The sequence below is a fragment of the Zonotrichia albicollis genome, chromosome 22 (genome assembly GCF_047830755.1).
Source record: "Zonotrichia albicollis isolate bZonAlb1 chromosome 22, bZonAlb1.hap1, whole genome shotgun sequence".
Classification (NCBI taxonomy): Eukaryota; Metazoa; Chordata; class Aves; order Passeriformes; family Passerellidae; genus Zonotrichia; species Zonotrichia albicollis.
The window spans coordinates 11199406-11220345 of NC_133840.1; the positions used below are offsets into that span (position 1 = coordinate 11199406).

The 20940-nt window shown below is 49.0% G+C and overlaps 1 protein-coding gene across 11 annotated transcripts in view; it reads left to right on the forward strand.

The window, feature by feature from the left end:
* TSPOAP1 (TSPO associated protein 1) overlaps positions 1 to 19372 on the forward strand; it is a 67504-nt gene extending 48132 nt beyond the window's left edge. For 6 of the 11 annotated variants that reach the window (XM_026797278.2, XM_005493732.3, XM_026797279.2 and 3 more), the window contains 10 exons: positions 2484 to 3611; positions 4220 to 4346; positions 4491 to 4642; positions 5088 to 5250; positions 7456 to 7527; positions 7888 to 7923; positions 9192 to 9295; positions 11026 to 11097; positions 12572 to 12700; positions 19104 to 19372. In XM_026797278.2, coding sequence (XP_026653079.2) covers positions 2484 to 3611; positions 4220 to 4346; positions 4491 to 4642; positions 5088 to 5250; positions 7456 to 7527; positions 7888 to 7923; positions 9192 to 9295; positions 11026 to 11097; positions 12572 to 12700; positions 19104 to 19319 — 2199 coding nt within the window. In that variant the 3' untranslated portion in view covers positions 19320 to 19372. Of the gene's footprint in view, positions 1 to 2483; positions 3612 to 4219; positions 4347 to 4490; positions 4643 to 5087; positions 5251 to 7455; positions 7528 to 7887; positions 7924 to 9191; positions 9296 to 11025; positions 11098 to 12571; positions 12701 to 15764; positions 15825 to 19103 lie in introns of all 11 variants that reach the window. The other 5 variants (XM_026797277.2, XM_014271803.2, XM_074557005.1 and 2 more) reach the window with 5 other exon arrangements.
* Positions 19373 to 20940: the final 1568 nt, after the last annotated feature.

Genomic DNA, 20940 nt, shown 5'->3' on the forward strand with positions numbered 1-20940 from the left:
GTTGTGGCTTTGTAGTTTAAATGCTGCAAGGGATGAAATCCTGCCTGAGCTGAGCTGTAAGCGTCCAGCTTAATTCATGCTCAAAGAATTAAATCTGGTCTGAATGCACCTGTGGGAATGTGATTCCAACTGCATGGCCTGGAACTGGTGTGTAACCATACAGATTACAGCAGTTGGCATGAATATCCATGAGGGAAAGCACTGAGGGTGAGAGACTGGAAAATTAAAAAGCTTTGCAGGAAATGTGATATGCCTGGATGGCAAGAAAGCACCTTCTCTTTGGTTTTTCACGTGACCAGAGAACATCTGTAGTTGATGGTGCCCTGTGTGGCTGCTGGTCTGTAGGGATGGGCTGGTGAGCACTAAATGGTAGCAGACGATGTAGTGACTCTGGATTAAATTTCCTTTTCTCCTTCTGAAGGGTCTTCTGCTTCCCAGGTGAGGGGTTGAGCCTGCAGTGAAGCACATCAGGAGCCCCAGGAGAGCCTGGTGGCTGGAGGGGCTGGGGCTGCCTCGCAAGGTTTTGGAAGGGCTTCCAGTTGTTGGGATTGGACTGGGAAAAAATGGAAGAAAAACAAGTTTCCTGGAAAGAGGAAGAAGGAAATAAGAGTAATCAAGATGCTATTCTTTGTATTTTTTTTTCCCTCAGTGTTTTATCGACTGGATGAAGTGATTGTTTTCTGTGCTGGCAGTAACAGGGTGAGGGTGACAAGATGCTGAATTGGGAGAGGATGTGAGGGGCAGGAAGCTTTGAGGCACAGACCTCCCATTACTGCCTTATGGATTGAAGGGGATTGGACTGGAATAGCGCTGTTTTCTAGGATTCTGCATTTTAACTACATTTTCTGTTACCTCAAGACTGCTCAGCCAACTCTTCCAGGATCCAGAGGATGAAAACACAGAGGGGTGGTGCTTTAAAAATGTTTATCCTCAAACAAGTTGTTTAATCACTGAAACCATTTATTATATTAAAACTCAAAAGCAGAAGCCACAACTTTGCAAACAGCTAAAAGAAGTCTTACTGAACTCTTTTTCTGTGTATTTATGAATTCTCCATATTCCTAATTGGTGCTAACAAGGCAGGAGCCTTGAGCAATGTTCTGTAAGGAGAGTTTGAGAAAATTTGAGGGGTTTTTGGTCTAGAGGAGTTGAGTGGGAGATTTTGTACCCGCCATTTGCATAATGGTTAAAAGGATGAGAGCCAAAGTAGTCTTGTTTCTGGGAGATGATGCATTAAAAGAGGCAGAAATCATGAGCTGCTGTTTGGGATGTTCATGTTGGAGATGCGTTCAAGCCTCTTACCCTAGAGGACAGCGCAGCCTTGGGATCAGTCCCCAGAACGTTCAGGATCTCCATTCTTTGGTGTTTTCAAACGTCATCTAAGCAAAGACATGGATTTATTGTTGGCAACAGTCCTACTGTAATTAGGAGACTGAACTGGAGACCTCAAGGCCCCTTCAACCAATTCTAAATATAATTCAAGACCAAGTTTTGCTTGGAAAAAGCTATAGAGATTGGAACTATGAGTAGACAGTTTGCAATTGCCTTTGTTTTTTGCTCACTCTGGTTCAGTTTTTAATTATCTCTGAACAGACCTGCATATGGCTGTAGTTTAAAGTAGCTACACATGCTTTGTGTAATCTATTTGTAAATGCCTTTGGAACACATTAATAATATAACTTGTCAGGGAAGGTGAACAAGAGACCTCCAGAGGTATCTTCATACCAAAATGACATAATGCACCTGGGGATTTTACCTTTTATATTACTGTTAATGTGATAAGAAATAAACCTGTAAATTCTACTGTTGGTCTACAACAAATTTTAAAATTCAGCAGTGTTGTCCCCAAAATTTTCTGTAACCTGGTAGGCTCTCACTCATCTGCAAGTGAAACTCACGTCTGTGTGGCCCTTTGAGGTAAAGGGTTTTCCTTTGTTTTTGTGGGAACTCTGCTCCTGGATTTGCAGACAGGAACCTGCAGTAGGGCTGCACTTTGCTGGGAGATGAGAAGGGCCCAGGCAGCAACATCTCCAAGGGGTGTCCTACAACACAAGGCCATTCCCTGTGCTCCAGGGAGAGGACATAGCTAAGGGGGACCCATGGCTCTGTGGGCGAGCCCTGTGGACAGAAGAGCCCACTCAGCTTTGCTGTGGAGCCAGAGGTGCCAAGCTGAGAGGAATCATTGCTGTGGTGGGATGAGAGGTGCTGCAGGTAGGGCTGTGTGTGAACAGGAGAGGCTGGGAGGGAGCTCTTCCATGCATTTGCCTTCCTCGCTTCCTGCCGCATTGCTGGTTCATCTGATTGCTTTTGCCAGAAGATCCATCACTCCCTCTGCCCCTTCCCCTTGCTTTGCTGCAGCCACAGCTCCATCCTGCTCTGCTGGGAGGGAATCAGGGTCACTTTGCCTCTTGTTTTAATGTTTATTTCCTCTCTTTTTTCCTTTGCTTGTCCTGGCTGTGGCTTTTCTCGGGGTCTGGGTACAGATGGATCTTTGTGATACTGACAGCGATGAGGAGATTCTGGAGAGGATCCTGGAGCTCCCGCTTCAGAAGAACCACAGCAAGAAGTTGTTTAGCATCCCTGAAGTGACTGAGGATGAGGATGAAGATGAGGATGAGAAGGGTGTTACAGAAGAAAAGACAGACCCTCAAGACTCCTTGGAAACACAAACCTACCATTCAGGAAGAACAGAGAAACCACCCAACGGCAAGGAGCCATTTCTAAAGGAAGATGGGAGTAACACCTCCATGAAGGTCTCTGCTCAGACTCCTCAGGGGGCGCACAGTGCTAAGGAGAGCAGAGCGGAGGCTGACCGTGCAAATCCTGCCTTTGGCCAGCTGTCTTGCAGTCAGAAGAAGGCACACTGGAACTGGGGCTATCAGGAGAATGATCCAAAGTCTGGGAGTGGGACAAGTTCCTCTTGGAACAAGAAGAAGGGAAATAATTATCGGGAGAAGATCCGGAGTCGGCCTGAGATAAGTAGGAAGAGACAGAGTGATCTAACAGAGCACTGCAGTCGTCTGCTGGGCAGCTGCAGCCAGATGGGGAGCGGGTTATACAGAGCTCCCAGTCTCAGGGAGGAGCTGAATGTTGTCAGCAGTGCTGCTGGAAAGGAGGGGCTGGATTTGTACAGCCGGGCCAGACAAGGCACCTTACGGAAAAAAGCCCCAAGAGCAGTGGGATCAGGGGGGGCAGAACCAGCCGTGATAGCAACGCACTGCCCCAGCCCCAGGAGCCTGGAAATAGACATCGAGTATGACTCCGAAGATGAGCAGGATTCAACATGTGCATCCTCCCTGGAGAGCAGGCTGTGGCCAGAGAGGTCCCAGAGCTGCCAGGGGGACTGGAGTGATTGCTCCAGTCAGTCTGAGGTTGCCCACCTGGGTGGCAGAAGGGACCTGACCAGGCTGGAGATGATGGAAGAGCAGGGTGTGGAGTGGGCTGGGTCTCCGAGCCGGCACCTACGATTCTTCTGCCGGGAGAAGGAAGCTCCAAGGTGTGAGAGCAGTTCTGAGGAGCAGGGCTGGGAGCTGGACTGTAAGTCACCTGGCTGGAGAAGGAGACTTGAACATTCTTCGAAGGGGATACGTAGCACCTCCTTGCACAAAAGGGTTGGGTGACTTTTCCTATTCTGGCTTTGAAGCAGCTTGCAGTGGTGCTGGCTTCCCTCTGCTTCCCTGGCCTGCCTGTATCTTGCTTTGTTCAGTGTTGTCCAGAGAAAGAACCCTCCTCTAGGATTGCCTGGAAGAATATCTGAGAGATTCTGTAGTTCTGTGCTGCTCCATGGCTTTTCTTGTAGTAGCTGCTTCTGCTTTTCCTGCTCCCTGACCAAGTGTCACCGATGCAGTATTCCTTTTCACGCTGGGTCTTCCTCCCCACGGCAGGAGGCTGTGGGCCCCAAGCGAAAATCCCTGGTGCAATAAGCTGATTGGTGAAAGCTTTGTGTAGATGCTGACTGTAATGTCATTGCCTCCCCTTGAAATGCCCTTTCCTGCATCTTCACCCTCACCAAGGGGATCGTCACTGGTGCCTGGCAGAGTGCCTGCCTGTCCTCAGTTCTGTTTTCCAACTCCCTTGGTCTTTCCAGCTCTAGAGTGTCCCTGAAGAGGAATGTTGCATTTGGATGCACTGCTCTTTGTGGAGTGCGTTTGGGCTGAGCGCTGTTCAGGGAGTTGGAAGGCAGAGGCTGCTACTAATTCTCTGCTGGTTCCAATTGCAGGCACCCAGTCATAAAGATTCCAGGGGCCCGGAGCCGCCGGGCACAGGCACCTGGCAGGCTCCTAGCCGGAGACAGATCAGGAGTGAGAGAAGAAGCCAAATGCAGAAACCTTTGCTCTCTAGTCCAGGTGAGCAGGAACAGGGAGAGAGGTGGGCAGCAGGAGAGATGGGAGGTCCTGGAAGTGGCTGGGGAGAGGCTGGCAGGCAGTGCCTGGCCCATGCACTGCTGGGGCAGGGCTGACGTTCTCTCTGCTGTGTTCCCCTGTGCACAGGCCTTCCAAGGAGCACTGCTCCTGAGAGCTCTGGCAAAGATGATGGCATCCGGATCTTTGTGGCTCTCTTTGACTACGATCCTGCCTCCATGTCCCCTAACCCTGATGCAGCAGAAGAGGAGCTCCCATTTAAGGAGGGGCAGATCCTGAAAGTAAGAACTTAGTGAACTTCTCCTACTCTGTGGATCTGTCTGGTGTTCTAGGGGAGGAGACAGAGTGGGAGGTCTGCAGTTTCCTCATGGGGGAAGTAGAGGGGCAGATGCTCATATTTTTTCTCTGGTGACCTTATGGAATGACTGGAGCTGTGTCAGGGAGGGTTAGGTTGGATCTCAGGGAAAGGTTCTTCCCCCAGAGGGTGCTGGGCACTGCCCAGGCTCCCTAGGGAATGGGCAGGGCCCCGAGGCTGCCAGAGCTCCAGGAGCATTTGGACACTGCTCCCAGGGATGCACAGGGTGGGATTGTTGGGATGTCTGTGGAGGGACAGGGGCTGGACTGGATGGATGATCCTTGTGGGTCCCTTCCAACTCAGGATATTCCATGATTCTTTCTCTGTTTAGCTCAGTCCCTGCAGCATAAACAGTTTATTTCCCTTTGCAGGTTTGTGGAGACAAGGATGCTGATGGTTTTTACAGGGGGGAATGTGCTGGAAGGGAGGGATACATTCCATGCAACATGGTGTCAGAAGTCCCTGTGGAGAGTAGTGAGCTCAAGCAGCAGCTGCTAAAGCAGGGATTCCTGCCTGCGGATACGGAGAGCCCAGGTATTATGTGTGTGTATGTGTGTGCCATGCTCCTGTGGCTCTGTGCTGGAATGTTGGAAGCTCAGTCCTGCTATCATGTGTGGCCAGTGCAGCCACCAAACCCATCTGGAGGGCTGTCCCTGGATCTACAGCTTGGTTTAGTGGCTGCTCCTTAGCAGGGGCATCTGGCTGGATGTGGGTGTTCCGAGCTCTCAGTTCATCCCTGGCTCCACTGCCAGCATTTGCAGCTGCTCCTGGGCTTGAGGTGTGTGAATTCAGCACAAAGTGAGGCTGAACCTTGCTAGGGACAGGGAAACAGAAGCATTTGAAGAGCAGCTGAAGTACATGAACAAGAGTTTTCACTCTGTTCCCTCCTTTGTTTTGGAAGCCTGTGAATGGAACTCTTGGGATGACCCTGCACTTGGGTGAGAGAATCTGTGACTTGGGAATGGAGATGTGAAAGGGGGAGGAAAGGTGTGAGACAGCAAGGTGGGCAGACAGGAATGTACAAGGAGCAGATCTGGTGGTTGGATTCCTCCTTACGCACTCCCTGAAGTGTGTGGTCAGTGCCTTGTGCCCTGCAGAGGCTTTCCTGTTTCTTCCCTCTCATGGACTCAGAGAGGAGAGGGAGCAGCCTGGGATGTGCAGCTCAGGCTGAATCAGGCTGGGTCAGGCTCAGGGCTGTGAGCTGCCCCTGCTGTGAATCCCAGTGTCCCTGTGCCTCTCCCTCATGCCTGCCACCTCTCATCATGCACTCTTCTGTGCACCCAATTGCCAGTGCCAGTTGTTGGATCTGCTCCACTTGTTAAAACACCAGGCTATTCCTGCTTTGGCTGGTCCCTGTTTCCCTGCCAGTTCAGAGTGAAAAATAGCACAAGTATTGGTCATGGCAAAGGTAAGCCCTGACATTGCCTGAGCTGGGAAAAAAGCCCAAATCAACTTAAAAATAAGAAAACTCAAGGGAAAAAAAAAAAAAAAAGGAGAAATCCAACTTGTTCCTATTTCTGTGGAGGGAGACTCTAACAGACCCTTAAGGGCCTTTCTCACCCAAATCATTCTATGATTCTGAGGGACTGACAGTGCTCAGCTCCTAAATGTTAGTCCCTGGAAAATTGATCCTGAGCAGCACAGGGACTGAAGGAGCCTGATGTTTTCACTGTGTGATTTCTTGAAATGTTTTTAAAGGACAAACATATTCCGTCTCTCCCATTTCTGAGGAGAGGAGATTTGAGTAAGATGTTTTTCACATCCATACTCTTTCTCTTGTGTGCATGCCAGAGATGGCTGGATGCCTGTGGTGGCCTGTGTCTCTCAGTGGATACACAAGGGATACTCTGCCCTGCCCCACTGCATAGTCTTGGAAGAGTAAAGGATTTTAATAGTTCTGAGACTTCATTAAACATGACGCGTTTGAAAGTTTTGAGGAAGGTGGTGGTGGTAGTCAGTAAGTTGTGTGTGGAGGGAGGGACTGTAGGTTTGGCACTGGTGGGGACACACCTGAAATCCAAGGGGCAGTTCTGGGCCCCTCTTGGTAAGGACACTGAGGGGCTGGAGCATGTCCAGGAAAGGGAACAGAGAGCCCCAGGAGCAGCTGAGGGAGCTGGGAAAAAGGCTCAGGCGGGAGAAAAGGAGGCTCAGAGGGGATCTTCTGGCTCTGCACAACTCCCTGACAGGAGGGGTCAGCGGGTGTAGGTTGGACCTGATGATATTTTTTGTAGTGGTTCTTTGATTCCTGGGCAGTTGGGCTGGCTGTACCTCTGCTGTTTTCCTGCTGCCATAACAAGGCTGTCACACCCTTGTAACTAGGGAAATGCCTTGGAGGGGTTGGTCTGGGCACTCCTCAGGTTCATTTGGGATTTCATCCAGTCCTGACCCTGCTCAGTGCAGAAGCTTTGGCTAGGTGTTAATAGTACAAGGTTTTATTTTGTCCTTATGGTGCTGCTTCTGAAAGCTAAGGAGCCGCAAAGTCTGTCTGGTCTGAGCTGTGGAGTGCCTGAAAGGTGTAAGTACAGTGTGGATTTCTCTGTGTATTTGGGATGTGGATCACAGCTCATCTGAGTCCACATATGAGGCCCAGAGGGCTTTGCCCACAGAAATCCTGTTGTCAGCCTCCCAGGGGAGGCATGTCATCTCTGTCCCCTGTTCACTATTCAAGATGCTTCTCACTTTCCATTCACTGTCTGTTTCTCTTGTCTATTTATTTGCTTTTTTGGTGTTTTTATTAAGGAAATGGCACATTTTCTCCACCTCCACGCCGCCAAACTGTCCCTCCTCCAAAGCCCAGACGCTCCAAGAAAGGTCTGTGTCACCCACTGCTTCCTCTTTGGTTTTTACTATAGGATTACAGACTGCGTTGAATTTTTACTACTTGCTTTCAGGACCCTCAGATGTTTATATGACTGCTAGGAAGTGGAAAGAGAGCCCATCCCTGTGCTGGTGTTAAGTTTTTAACAACAGTGATGTCTTTCATAGTTTGGAGCTTGACCTGTGCTTCTTGTTACGTTCCTGAGTCCTGGTTACTGGTGTAGACTTTGAGTTGCATGAACAGTTTGCTTCTGTTGTTTGCTGTCTTGGTGCTCTTTTTTGCTGTTTATCAGTTGTGTCATGTGGTCACTGTTGGAGATGAGCTCTTACTGATGAGGCATTTTCTTCCCCCAGCAGGGCTGGACAAACAGGAACGCAAGTCTCCACCAGGTGAGAAGTGCTTTTACTGGGGAGTAGGTAATGCATGATAGAATTACAGATGTGTTTTGTGGTCAAGGGCAATGTGACACCCTGTCGTGCTGCTTCTGAGCACTGTAACAAAAAGGTTTTAGTTGTTTTTGTTTAGTGGTGGGTGCAGAACGGTTTGGGTGAGCAGGGGGAGTGCACCAGTTGTTTTGCCGTGGGAGGAGCAGGGCAGTCTCTCACTCATCACATGCTGTGCTCCCTGTGATCCAAGAGACACTGAGAGGGTGCTCCCTCTTCTGAGGTGCATCATCTGTTTATATCCAGAGAGGCCAAGTGTGCAAACCCTTTGCCAGCCCATCCGGTGCTGACCCAAAGGAGAGTTTAAATCCATGAACGTGTGTTTTCTGTAGCACCAGACTTGGCTTTGGTAGGCTCAGGGCAGGTCTGTAGGTACTGCAGTGACTTGATGAGGGTTCCTCAGGGTGAGAGAGATGGACAAGAATCTTGGTTCATGATCAGAAGGCTGGATTTATTGATATATGATATATAATACATTATGACTATACTAAAAGGAATAGAGAGACAAGTTGCAGAAGCTGCTAAGCTAAAATAGAATAGAAAAGAATGAATAACAAAGTTCTGTGTCCAGCAGAAAGCAAGGACAAACTCTCCCGTGAGTGGTCAGCAAATCCAAACACTCACAGAAGACCAATCACAGATGCACCTGTTACATTCCACATCAGCAGATAATTATTGTTTACATTTTTCTTCTGGGGCCCCAGCTTCCCAGAAAGGACAAATCCTAAAAGAAAGGATTTTATGAAAAAATGTCTGTGACAGTAGGTAATGGGTTTGAGCAGGCAGGAGATTTGGGATGGCAAGGCCTGGACTTCCCTGTGTGCTGGTTCCTGGCTCTTGGAGGATAAGTTTTGTAGCTTAATAGCAGAACATTGTGTAATGGGAGGAGAAATGTCATTTCAAGGTACTGTAAAGAGACAGCTGTCCTCTGTGTGTGTGTGTGAGTAAATAGAAAACATAAAATAAAACATTCCTGTACATATAAACAGAGCACCAGGATGAGGGGATGGATGGATGTCCCCACTTTTGTGCTTATGAGGCAGTGAAGAAGATCAGAAAACTGTTTTACCAAATGGCTCTAAAGTCTCTCTCCACTCAGTTCCCCCTCTGTATTCTTTTTGCACAGACCACTATAAGAATGGTGAAGGAGTTGCTGTGATTTGGGATTTTGTCCTAGTATTTCCATCTAAGAATATTTTATTTTTCTCCTGCAGGGCAGAAACATAAAGACATTGAAGCAGAGCTGCTGACTCCTCGCAGGATGGTGGCTGCCTTTGACTACAACCCAAAGGAGAGCTCTCCTAACACAGATGTGGAGGTAACCACCAGCTGCTCTCCCCTTTTCAGAGGTTTCTTCTTCCTATCTCTTTTTTCCTGCTCTCTCAAGACATTCAGCACTTTGGTCCAACCAGAGTCTCAGTGAAACTGTGTGAGTATTCATTGCATCCTTTAGTGATCAGACAGGACTGAGCAGATCTGGGGCAGGAGGAAGCAGCTCCTACTGGTAGCAACTGATCCAAGAAACACTCTAGGAAAAGGAAAAACCTGCTTTAGGAAAAGGAAAAACCTGCTTAAGTGTTTGAAAGCACTTTTGACACTTAATGTGAGCATGACTTTAGTGTTAAGTATCTGTGTAGGTCTTTGTTCAAGCAAAAAGATTTAGCTCCAGTTTAATATACTAGTTTGCAAAGTTCTTTTTTTCAAACAATTCCTACATATAGAATCACAGAATCATGGAATGGGATGGGTTGGAGGAGATCTTAAAGCCCATCTCAGCCCACGCCCTACCATGAGCAGGGACACCTTCCACTTGACCAGGCTGCTCCTTCTGGCCTGGCCTTGGACACTTCCAGGGATGGGAAGGGGTATAATCTAAACAGGGAAGGATACAATCCAAACAGTCATTTTGTGGATAAATCAGTTCCAGGTAGAAAGGTGGCAATGCAGAATCCTTTCTGCAAAAAGAGATGAGCACATGATCTGTTCTCTGTTCCTCCAAGCTGTGTTTCCTCTCTGAGCAAACATAAACACAGGTTTGGATTCCCATCCTTTCCCTTCATCCACAAAGGAATGTCTGGCCAACAGAGGGCACAGCTCAGGGAGTGCTTGCCTCCCAAGCTGTGTCTCCTGCCCAGAGAGACACAGCTGAGGACAGAGTGTTTTAGGATGGTGGAATATCTTGGGAGAGACACAATGTGAGCATGTATCCAGCCACCCAACACTTTTGAACCCTTGTCACTGAGGAGGTGACTGTGCTTTTTGCAGTGATTTGCTCTTGTAGAACTCTTTTGGACAAGAGCTTAAATTACTGAAACAACTGGTAGAGTTCTGTGGGAGATGCTCCACAGGAGCAACCTGCAACCTCAAGAGATGAAACTGGGGACTAGGGATATATTAATATAAATATATTGGAAGTAGATCCCTTCCAGCTGACACTTGTGAAGTGCTAGAGTGTCATAAGTGGGACTCAGCCTGTTTGGAGCCTCCACTGGGCAGCTTTTTCCATTAAAAGAGACTGGTGACACCTTTTTCTTTAGCCTTATGCCCCATGGAGCATGTGCTGGGGTGTCTGCCAGAACAGAGGGTGTGACAGCAAAGGGTCACTGTGTGCTGTGCTCCTGTTCTGTGTCCAGGCTAAACCACCCTGTTTGTATGCATTCCTGCTAGTGACTAGTCCCTCAGTGCTGCATACAAAACAGGCTCATCCAAGGGAGGAGGATTTGTAATTATATTTAAAGAAATTGACAGTATTTCTGGTGCTTGCTGAGCCTGTCCTCAGTGCACCTTTCCAGAGCAGGTGGTCGGTACTATTTTGAAACCTTATTACAATTAGTTTTAAAATGGGCTTTGCTCTTGTCTTAATTTATGAAATGCTTCCCTAGCAATGAATTCCAGAGTTATCCACTTCAGTTTCCCTTTTGCATCCTGGTCCAGTGGGCTCCCTCCCCTGGAGTGAGATTGGGCAGGAAGCCAAGGGGAGCCTGTGTTCCTGGTGGGTAATTCCGGGCACTGCTTCTCCTGTCACCTCTGTTCTCTGGCTCTTTGCAGGCTGAGCTGACCTTCAGTGCTGGGGACGTTATCACTGTCTTTGGGTCCATGGATGATGATGGATTCTACTATGTAAGTGCAGGGCTTGGGAAGGTCCTGTGGTTACACTGGAAATTGTTGGAGTTCATGGAGTGGCAGAGAAGCAGAAATCAGGGCACAACATATCCTGCTTTTGAGAAAAACGTAAACCCCTCTCTACTTAGTGCAGGGAAGCCTGTTTCTGGAGCTCATTTCTCCTGCTGTAAATCCAGTATTACAGAGTCTTGGAAGGGTTTGGGGAAGGGACCTTAAAGCTCATCCTGTTCCACCCCCTGCCATGGCAGGGACAAGTTCTACTGTCCCAGGTTGCTCCAAGCCCCATCCAGCTGGGCCTTGGATGCTTCCATGGATCCAGGGGCAGCCCCAGCTGCTCAGGGCACCCTGTACCAGGGCCTCAGCACACTCACAGCCAGGAATTCCTTCCCAGTATCCCCTCTATTCCTGCCCTCTGGCAGTGGGAAGCCATTGTCCCTTGTCCTGTCTCTGTCCCTTGTCCCCAATCCGTCCCCAGCTCTCCTGGAGCTCCTTTAGGCCCTGGAAGGGCCTCTGAGGTCTCCCTTGGAACCTTTTCTCCTCCAGGGGAGTCCCAGGGTATCCCATCCTGGCTCCAGAGCAGAGGGGCTCCAGCCCTGAGAGCATTGTTGTGGTCTTTAAACATCCCAGTGGTTCTGAGTTTATTTTTTGGTATCAATTGCCTGCAGGTTTCCCAAAGCCTTGCCTGCATTTTTCCATGCACACACCAGCTGAACCAGCACCAGCTCTGAGCTAACATTTCACCAGGCACTTGGACACTTGGGTCAGAGGCTGGAATGGTGATCCAAGTTAGCAGACACATTCCTGGGGCTGTGCCTGCCCTCTAGCTGTGTGCCAAACTTGAGCCTTGGCCCTTGGATCATCCACCTTTTCCTGCATGGGAAACACTGTGCCTTCACACATCTGACTGAAGGCTGAGCTCCAGGTTAAGTCTGAGGGTATCAATGAGAATGTTTTGTTTGATCCTTTTATAGTGTTGGACAAGCAGCAATGCTGGGGTGGGTTTTGTCTCACCCAACCACCTCCTGTTGAACTGGATAAATATTTGTAGGAGTACCATACTGCAGCTCTGGGCCTCTGTGATCATGGATGCAGTGCCTACAGGACATTGTAGTACTGCCTCATTCTTTAAAGACATCAGTAAATACCAGGGCAAATCAAAGGCCTGTAGGGCACCTGTGGCACAGTCACACTGCAGTATGGTAGTGGAGGTTTTGAGTTTGTAGAAATCACCTTTGTCACAACTTGCTGTCATCTCTCCTTCCTTTACTCTCTTCTGTGTTTCTGTGCTCTGAATTGTTCCACAACTAAGCAGGGATGTGAGTTCTGGAATTTTCTGAGGATACTCCCTATGTGGGTGTGTTCTGGACTTGTCTCAGCCTACAGCCCAACCTTCTCTGCTGGGTACTGTGCCTCAAGTTGTTATTTATGTCTCCAGGAAAGCTGATGTGAGAATTGAATGTTGATCTTGCAGGGAGAGCTGAACCAACAGAGAGGGCTTGTCCCATCCAACTTCCTGGAAGCTGTTCCTTTGGATGGCAGCACGGCCAAGGAATTCCATTCCAAAGAGAAAGAAGCCTCTCCACTGAGTGCTGAGAGCCAGGTGAGATGTGTGACTGCATGGCACTGCCAGCCAGGCTGGCTGTGGCTGCAGCTTGGGCATTGCATGGCATGCAGCACCCATGGGATCACTGAACTCACTGCATGCAGCCTGTTCATCCCAAGGGAGTGCCAGGAGCTCTTCCCAAGGACTTACTTGTAGTGCAGAAAGTGGCACAAAACAACCCCTGCTGGGGCCTCAGTGTGCTCAAGGAGTATTCAGATCCTACCAGCCAATTGTTTAGATCCACTGAAAGGTCAGTGGGAAAATCCTACGGGAAGTAAAGGTTCAAACAGCTCCCCAGCCACATGAAATTCCTTAAATATTACTATATCCATGCCAAGGAGTTCTGGAATTAGCAACACCGAAACACCAATGTTTTTCCATCCACCCCAAGTTAGATATATCTTAATCCAGGCTGAGGTGCTTCTGGATAAATTCAGAGCACACTGAGGAGTTTCCCAAGCAGATCTAGGGGATGGATCCTATGGTTTCAAAAGCATTCCCCAGAGTCAAGGGATTCAAAGGTTAAATTAACCCCTTGCATTGTATTGCTGAGACTCTTGGAATAAAGGCTTAAGTGGGAGACTGGGGTCATGTCAGGGGCTGAGGCTGAAAGTGCAGCAGCTCTTTTGTCATTCCTGGATCCCCAGTGCTGTCTCACTGTGGAGAGGGAGGCAGGAGGGGCCCAGCTTGGTCCCACCTCACATGGGCTCAACCTTCAGTCCTTCTTGGGAGGTTGTTGGCACTGTCATGTGGTGTCAGAGCAGGTTGGCTTTGAGCCATCCCTAGGGAAGTAGGTGGCCCTAAATCCCTGAATCCTTTGTTGAACTCCCCACTGGTGCCATCCCAGCTTTCTGCTCTCTGCAGAATTTCTTGGGCTTTTTTTCATGCTCAGCTCTTCCTGTTCTCTGAATCTATATCTCTATCTTCAAATGCTGCCCAGTCTTCCTTCACCTCAGCCCTATCCCTTGCTTCCTGGCATTCCAGGCTTTGTGGGTACGGATTTGCACTCCAGCCTTGACGTCTTCTCAGGCAGAGCAGCCTGGCTCAGACAGTGAGGTTTGTGGGCAGTTTGTTGCATCATCTGCCCACCTCAGCAGCTCCTGGGGCCCTGTCCTGCTGGGGACACTGGTCCTTGCTGGGGAATCACAGGTTAATCAGCTGTTACTGCTAGGGTAACCTCCCTGGGGGTTAACAAGGATGCAGAGTTGGGTTCTTTCTTCAGTTTCCCTCTCAAAATTATTTACTCTTACCAAATAACTCATCTGTTGAAATAGAGGGTGTCAAAGGAGACCTCAACCAGTAAAATAAAGGCGGAATTCTAAGTGTAATTTAGTGCTGATCTTCCCTCTGGCATCAACTAGCAGCCACAGGGCCTGTTTCAGATTCCAGGGGTGGTTATTCTAGCCCCAGCCCACATCCTCCCAGGGACCAGGGAGAGTTCAGGTAACTTTATCTGCCACTGGCAGGTGTGAAGTGTTTGCAAAGCCAAACCCACTTTCCTCTCTGTTCTCTGCTGCTGAGTTCAGTGGGTGACTGATGCCCTGCACAGCACTTTGGCCCACATATCCTTGCATGCTGAAGGGTATGTGGGCCAAACATAGACCTTTTCTTATGTTTCATGACATTTTTTTAAACACAAGCACCTTTCAGGTGTATTAAAGACAACCATATAAAATAGACACATTTCAGGTTTACCTGCCCTTCAAACCTTTCCATTTGTCTCTAGCCCTTTGTGCCTAAGATCCAAAGGAGCCTACCCTTAAACTGGCTCTGACTTTTGGGTGCACAGAGCAGGAACCTGTTGAGTTTGGTAGTTTTGTTACTCTCCTGATCCATGAACTGCTGTTCTCTGTAGTTGGAGGACTGGAAAATTCAGATAATTATGATTAAACCAATTTTATTTTAGTGAGAATCAGTTTGAGCTCCCTAGGCATGACTGTGGCTGCTTCTGCATTGTGCCAGCCTGGCTCCTGTCCTGCTGCCTCCCTGCTTCTCCTGGACACTTGTCCCAGGGGATGCTGGCTCAGCACCCCCAGCACTCCTCCCATTTGTGCTTTGCAATCCAGACCTGTCTAAAAAGCTTCCAAACAAGAAGGGCATGTTTGCCCCCTGTTAAAAGTGGTATATTTACCCGCCTTAGAGACAAAGTGGAATTAATTAACTGCATTTAAGTGTGTTTAATGATTCTTGAAAAGACAGAACCTGACCCCACAGTGGTTTTGGCTGTCACACAAATCACAGCATCCCAACCTGTGGGCAGAAAACCTCATGGGAAAGGCAGAAGAAAGAAATACCTCCTGTAAAACAGGCATATTCCATATCCATCCCTGAGCTGGAATAAACTCTCCCAGTGATACAGTCATGCCTGAGGCTTTCCAAATTCCTGTAGCACTTTCACCCCATGGAGTTAAGGAAAACTTGCTTGTTCAACTTGCTGTTAGCAGAGCAGGCTCCCTGCAAATTCCCAGTCCCAGCCTGAGCCCTGGCACCTCAGGGGGGATGTGTGTGTACCATGGCAGAGCTTTGGGCTTGGTTACAGCTTGTTCCAGTTGCAACAGAAGCTGCTCCATGAGTGATTTTTAAATCACTTGTAATTTCTTGGATGTGGTGTTCTTACCTTACCTGTTCTTCACACTTCCCTTCTCCCTGCTGCCCTACCAAAGGCCTGAGAATAAGGACAATTTATTTCCAAATTGAACTGGGGAAGGTGGATAACTTTTAATTATTTCTGAATAAATCTTAAAATGCTGGCAACTGAAAAGGTGAAGCAATTGAACTTACAAACTGACAACATTTGGGGATTAGAATAAACAAACAAAAACAGCATAAAGGGGAGGATCCAAGAAGTTCTGGTCACAGCCAGGGCCCAAAACACTCATGCTTACCAGCTCAGAGCAGCTGCTTTAACACTCTTCCTGTTGATGGAATATTTTTCCATTGCTAACATGTGGTTTCTGTCAAAGACTGATTGTAAAGCACCTTCAGAAAGTGTTTGATTCTAACTGATTTCATGTATTTATTTCTGCCTGTGTTACGCACCCGGGACGGTTCTTTTCTTCAGAGAATGAGGAAGAGAAGAGTCCAGTGATAGATATGAATGGTACATAGAGAGAGCAACCATGTAAGTGTGTGAGACCTTCAACCTCCCACCCAGCCCAGCACCTCAAAGGCTCCTGCACCTGGAGTTGGCTTCTATTCTTGTTTGTATTTTGACAGGCTGGTTTGGGGCTGTGGTGGCAAATCCACCTTCAGGTCTGATGTCAGACCTTTCACTGCCACCTGGGTTCTGTGTAAAGAAAAACCATTCAGCACATGAAGTGCAGTTGGCTGGAACAATTATCTGGTGGTTTTGGGGACCAGGATGGGACTGTGCTGGATATTCAGATTTGGGAAGGAGCTGCTTTGTAACTTAGCTTGGCCCTTCTGTTCGCATCAACAGCCAAAGCCTTGTTTGGCCTTTGCAAGGTCGTCCTCAGTCTGAGCTCACTTCATGTTCAGCCTGAGGTTTTTTCCCTCTGGATTTTACTCCTTCCTGAGAATAGTCCTGAAAAACCCCTGCCCACCATCCATTGAAGAAAATAGTAACACTGAGGCCCTAAAACCAACCTTGTGTGGATAATTGTTCTGGGGCTGGGTGGGTGAGACCCCTCGTTTTGGGGACCAGTGGGAGCAGTCTTTGTTTTCCTTAGTTTCAAATGTTTGTTTTTCAGAAATTGTGTTAATTAGTAACACCTGAAAGAGTACTTAAACCATCCCTGAAAACTGACATCACTCTTGTGTTTATCACTCTAATAACTTGTATGAGGATTTTGACAGAGCAGTTTTTCCTTTGTTTCTCTTAGAGAAGAACCCCCAATTTTCATATATTTTTTCTCTTACCTCATGAATCTGAGCTGGTTCTGTTGCTTTCATGCCACATAGAGACCTCTGAGAAGAGGAGAAATTGTTTGTGGGGCCACTTCAGGTCTGTCCTGAAACTGTTTGATCTTTACCAAAAAAGTGTTTTCCAATGGTGCATGGACAGAGCCTCCACTGCCCTGGCTGCACAAGGGCCTTTACATCCCTCCTGCATCACTCCCTGAGTGTTGGTGAGCCCCTTCTGATGCTAGCCCAGTGCTTTTCGACAGTTTATCCAAGGATTCTTTGTTGCACAAATCATAGTTTCTGGAGTAGAACTTGGGGATTCTTTCTTTTGCTCCCAGCTGAGAGAGTGGGCTCCAATTTAACCCACTTGGCTTTCTTTTTCTCTTTGCCTCCATAAATCTTGCATTTCTGGCTGCACATGGTTCATCTGGATTTATGTGGGTTTGCTCCTGGACTCCTCAGACTGGACTAACCCTGGGCTTATCAGCACCAAGTGCTGTTCTTTGCACAGTGGAGCTGCCAGGACAGACAGAGGTTGCAGCTTTGCTGTATCATTGGTTGGAGTGGACCTTCCAGACAGAGTGCAACTTTCCCAAAGGCTAGCCTGGGCCATCCATCAGCATGTGTGACATCCTGCAGCATGTCCTGGGCAGCAGCTGGCCTCAGGGCACAGTGCTGCACACCTGGAGTGTTGCAGGAGTGCCTTGGAAAGCAACGTTTTCAGGTGAACAGAGTGTGAGCTCAGGAAAAGTCAGCTGTGGGATTGGTTACTATCATGGGGAGAGGCAGAGAGGAGTTCCAGCTCTGTCCTGTAATTCAGGCAAGGGAGAGTCTGATGGCACTGGCACAGCTGAGTGACTGCTGTGAGGCAGAAGCTGACTCAGCTTTGTGGGGTTGGGAGGGGTCACAAATTCACTCCAGGATGGAGCTCCCAGTGCTCTGCCCACTCAGGCCTGACTCCATGGGTATTGTAGGTGCTGAATCTCACCCAGAGCAGAGGTTTGTGCTTATCCTGGGCCAGAGATGCTTCCTGCCTGCAGCAGCCCCAACCAGCACAGCTCCCACCTGTGAGGGAGAAGAGGGCACAGCCACTGGTTCCAAAGGAGGTGGGTGCTGAACCAGCACTAGGATGGCAGAGCAGAGCTGCTTTGACTTTCCACCTTGGGAAACTTTAAATACAGTCCCCACAGGGCATAAGCACGGCTGTGCTGGAGTGGGGCAGCAATGCTCTGGGCTCTGCTTCTGCCTCATTCAGCTGCTTGCCCTGCACAGAGAGTGGGACCAGGACCAGGCACATTCAGTCCTGCCCAGGGGCTGCTGCTGAGATCTGCACACAGTTCCTGGCTGGAGTCTGATCTTCAAGAGTGCTTCCACTCAGGCAGAGAGTCCTGCTGGCACTGTCTCCATCTCACATTCCCTCTGGGGGTTTGGCTCCTGCAGACCTGTGAGGGACTCAGTGAGGCCCAGGTAGAGGGATGCTGAGGGTGTGATGTTCCAGTGTCAAAGGACTCTTCCCTGGCACAGGTCCACCCACTCTCATCTTGTGTTTTGGGGAATGCCAGGACAGGATGTACAGCTGGAGCTGGGAAGCTGCTGGTGTATGAAAGCTGTGTGGAAGAGAAGGCAGTGAGGCTAAGGCTCTCCTAGGCCTCAGAAACCCAGAGCCTCTTCCCTGTGGAGCTTCACAGCCTGTTGGGAAAGGCTGACCTGCCAGATTGGTAATTGTTGCTGTCTGGACAGCCAAGCCTAGCGAGAGGAGGTTGTGGAAGGAAGGCTGCTGACAGGAACGGATCCCTCGGTGCTTTGTGAAGGGGAATCGGAGCCCAGGACTAGGGCCCATTCTGGTTTCCAAAGGAAACAGCACTGTTTGAGACTGGTGGGTCCCAATTAACCATCTCAAACACTCGGGAACATTCCTGTGTGCCACTTGCTCCAAGGCTTTTCCTTGTCCTGCTCCATTGGTGTCACTGCAGAGCACCAGACTTGGCTTTCTGTCCCTTCTGCCTCTGGATCTGCTGGATGCTGAGCAGCCTTGCAGGACCCTCAGTTCCTTTTACTACCATGGCTGCTATTGAGAAGCCTCAGGGCTTAGCCAGTCTCCTTGATCTTGTGGAGGTCTTGCAGAGCACTTGTTCTTATGAAATTTGGCTTTGTTAATGTCCTGGCTTCTGTCCCAGAGTGTGCTGGGAGCCCAGCAGGCTCCATGGCTGAGGACTCATGGACTCATCAGTACCTGGCCCCATCCATGCTCTCAGGAGCTGCTTCACTTACTTAGCTGTGGAGCAGCATCTTTCACGATGTGCTTAGTGGGTCTTTTGTGCTGTTCTGTTCTTAGCCCAAAGTTCAGGAATTTCAAGAATTCTTAGCTAAGGAAGGGTTTGAGTTGTAAGTAAAAATTTAAATCCACTGGAAACTTCCTAAGTGGACCTGCACAGAGGGGAGAAGGCCAGGTTCTCTGGCTGAGGTTTATGTTGGTGTGATCTTCAGCAGCTCTAACTTGTGCTTTTGTCTTTTGTGTTCTCTCTTTCCCACCTAGCTAAATGCAGATGGGTCTGTTGGTCAGAGCGACTCCTCTCCATCTCCTCCTCTGCCAGCACCTTCCTGCCTTGTCCCAGGCGAGCAGAGGCCAGAGCAGGCGTCGCTGCCCCTCCTCGCTTGCAGTGATGCACCTGGGCAGAGGAAAAAGAAGAGAGGCTTCTTCTTCAAAGGGAAAAATCTCTTCAAAAGACTTGGGTCCAGTAAAAAAAACTGACAAGGGGTTTGTTTATTCCATCCAGGCTGCCAACACAGCCCCAGAGACTGAGAGTTCAGGAGAAGCCCTCTGCAATAAGCTGATTATTTTCATAGGGAAGAAGTGTGTTGAATAGAGAAAACTGGAGAGCGTGGGAGCTGAGAGCCCCTGGGGAAAAAGCGTGAGGTGTGAGGGCTCAGCTCTGGGATCCAGCATGTCCTGCTCCATGCAGCCCTTGGTGCACTGGTTCCCTGTAAATATTTTAATTTAATGATTATATTCTGGCTGTAAGTTAGCTAACTGGCTTGTCCCAGCAAAGCCCCAGCCCCTTAGGAGAGATCCCTTGTACTCCATACCTTGGTATTTCTCTGCTCCAAAGGAGGTCGTGTCAACTCCTTCACTTCCTGCAAAGAAAATTTGCACTTTTCTGTTCCTGTGACTTCCCTTTGCTGTCTCTGGGCTGATGAGTGAGTTCTTATTTGTACTGTAACCCTGTAAATATGCAGCTGTGCCTCGGAGCATCCCACACTGCCTCAGTCAGCTTCCAGCACGAGGATCGCCGGGAGGAAGGAGCGATGCCCTGGCGGGGCTGGGCTGCTATCAGCTGCTCTTGCCTGGTTCACCTTGACCATGCACTGGCTGGGGACTCCGCCTTATGATTTATTTATCAGTTTATTTATCAATTGATTTATTTATCTACCTATTTATTTATTTATTTATCCATCTGCCTCTCCACGGTTCCGTTGAGCTGTGTCTGGGAGCTGCTCCCGAGCCAGTGCTGGGAGAGCAGCGCTGGGGCTGGGCAGCTTGCACTGTTCTTGTAGGAGAGGATGTGTTCCTGCAGTTGAGATGCTGCCCTGTCCAAGCACGGAGGGTTTTGTATGCCATGGTTTCTGTCCCTCCCTGTGTTTCTTTCTTTGCATGTTCCAGTGGGTCCTTGTTCTGAGCAGGGCAGTTCCGTGAGCTCCGTGAGTGGTGCCAGCACAGCGGCCGTGAGTGGTGGTGGTGGTATGGTATGTTTTTATTTAATATCAAATTTTATGATAATAAATTCTATTTTCACAAAAATACATTTTCCTTAAAAAAGCCAAAGATTCAGTGATGCTTCTTTGGGGGGTGGGTGAGGAAATTATACCAACCCCATGCACTTTGAGGGTGTTGTGCACCTTCTGTGTCACCTTCTCAGAGGGACAGATGTGGCTGTGGATGCTGCAGGTGTGAGGTGAGGGCAGGGGCTGAGGTGGCTGCCCAGGGAGGGCTGTGGGCGTGAGGCTGCCCAGAGTGCCTGGGCTGGATCTCATACTCCCAGCTCTGTCAGGGGTGTGGGCCTGCACCTGCAGCCTCTGAGAATCCAGCCAAGGTGCCAGAAGTCACTGTGGGATTTTGGGGGGATTCTGCAGGGTTCCCCTGACAGGAGGGACTTATTTGGGAAGCTGCTGCTCCCTAGAGAGAAATATTCCATGAGGATCCTGATAGCTCAGTAAGGCACAGTGTCCTGTGGTGGATGGGAGTCAGGGCAAGGACACAGCAGAGGCTTTGAAAGGATGAAGTGCTGCAGTTCTGCTGGAGTTTCCGTGGCTTTGGAGCAGCCTCAGTGATGAAACTCATCAGCAACCCAGAGCTTTATCTGCAGCCTGGCCCC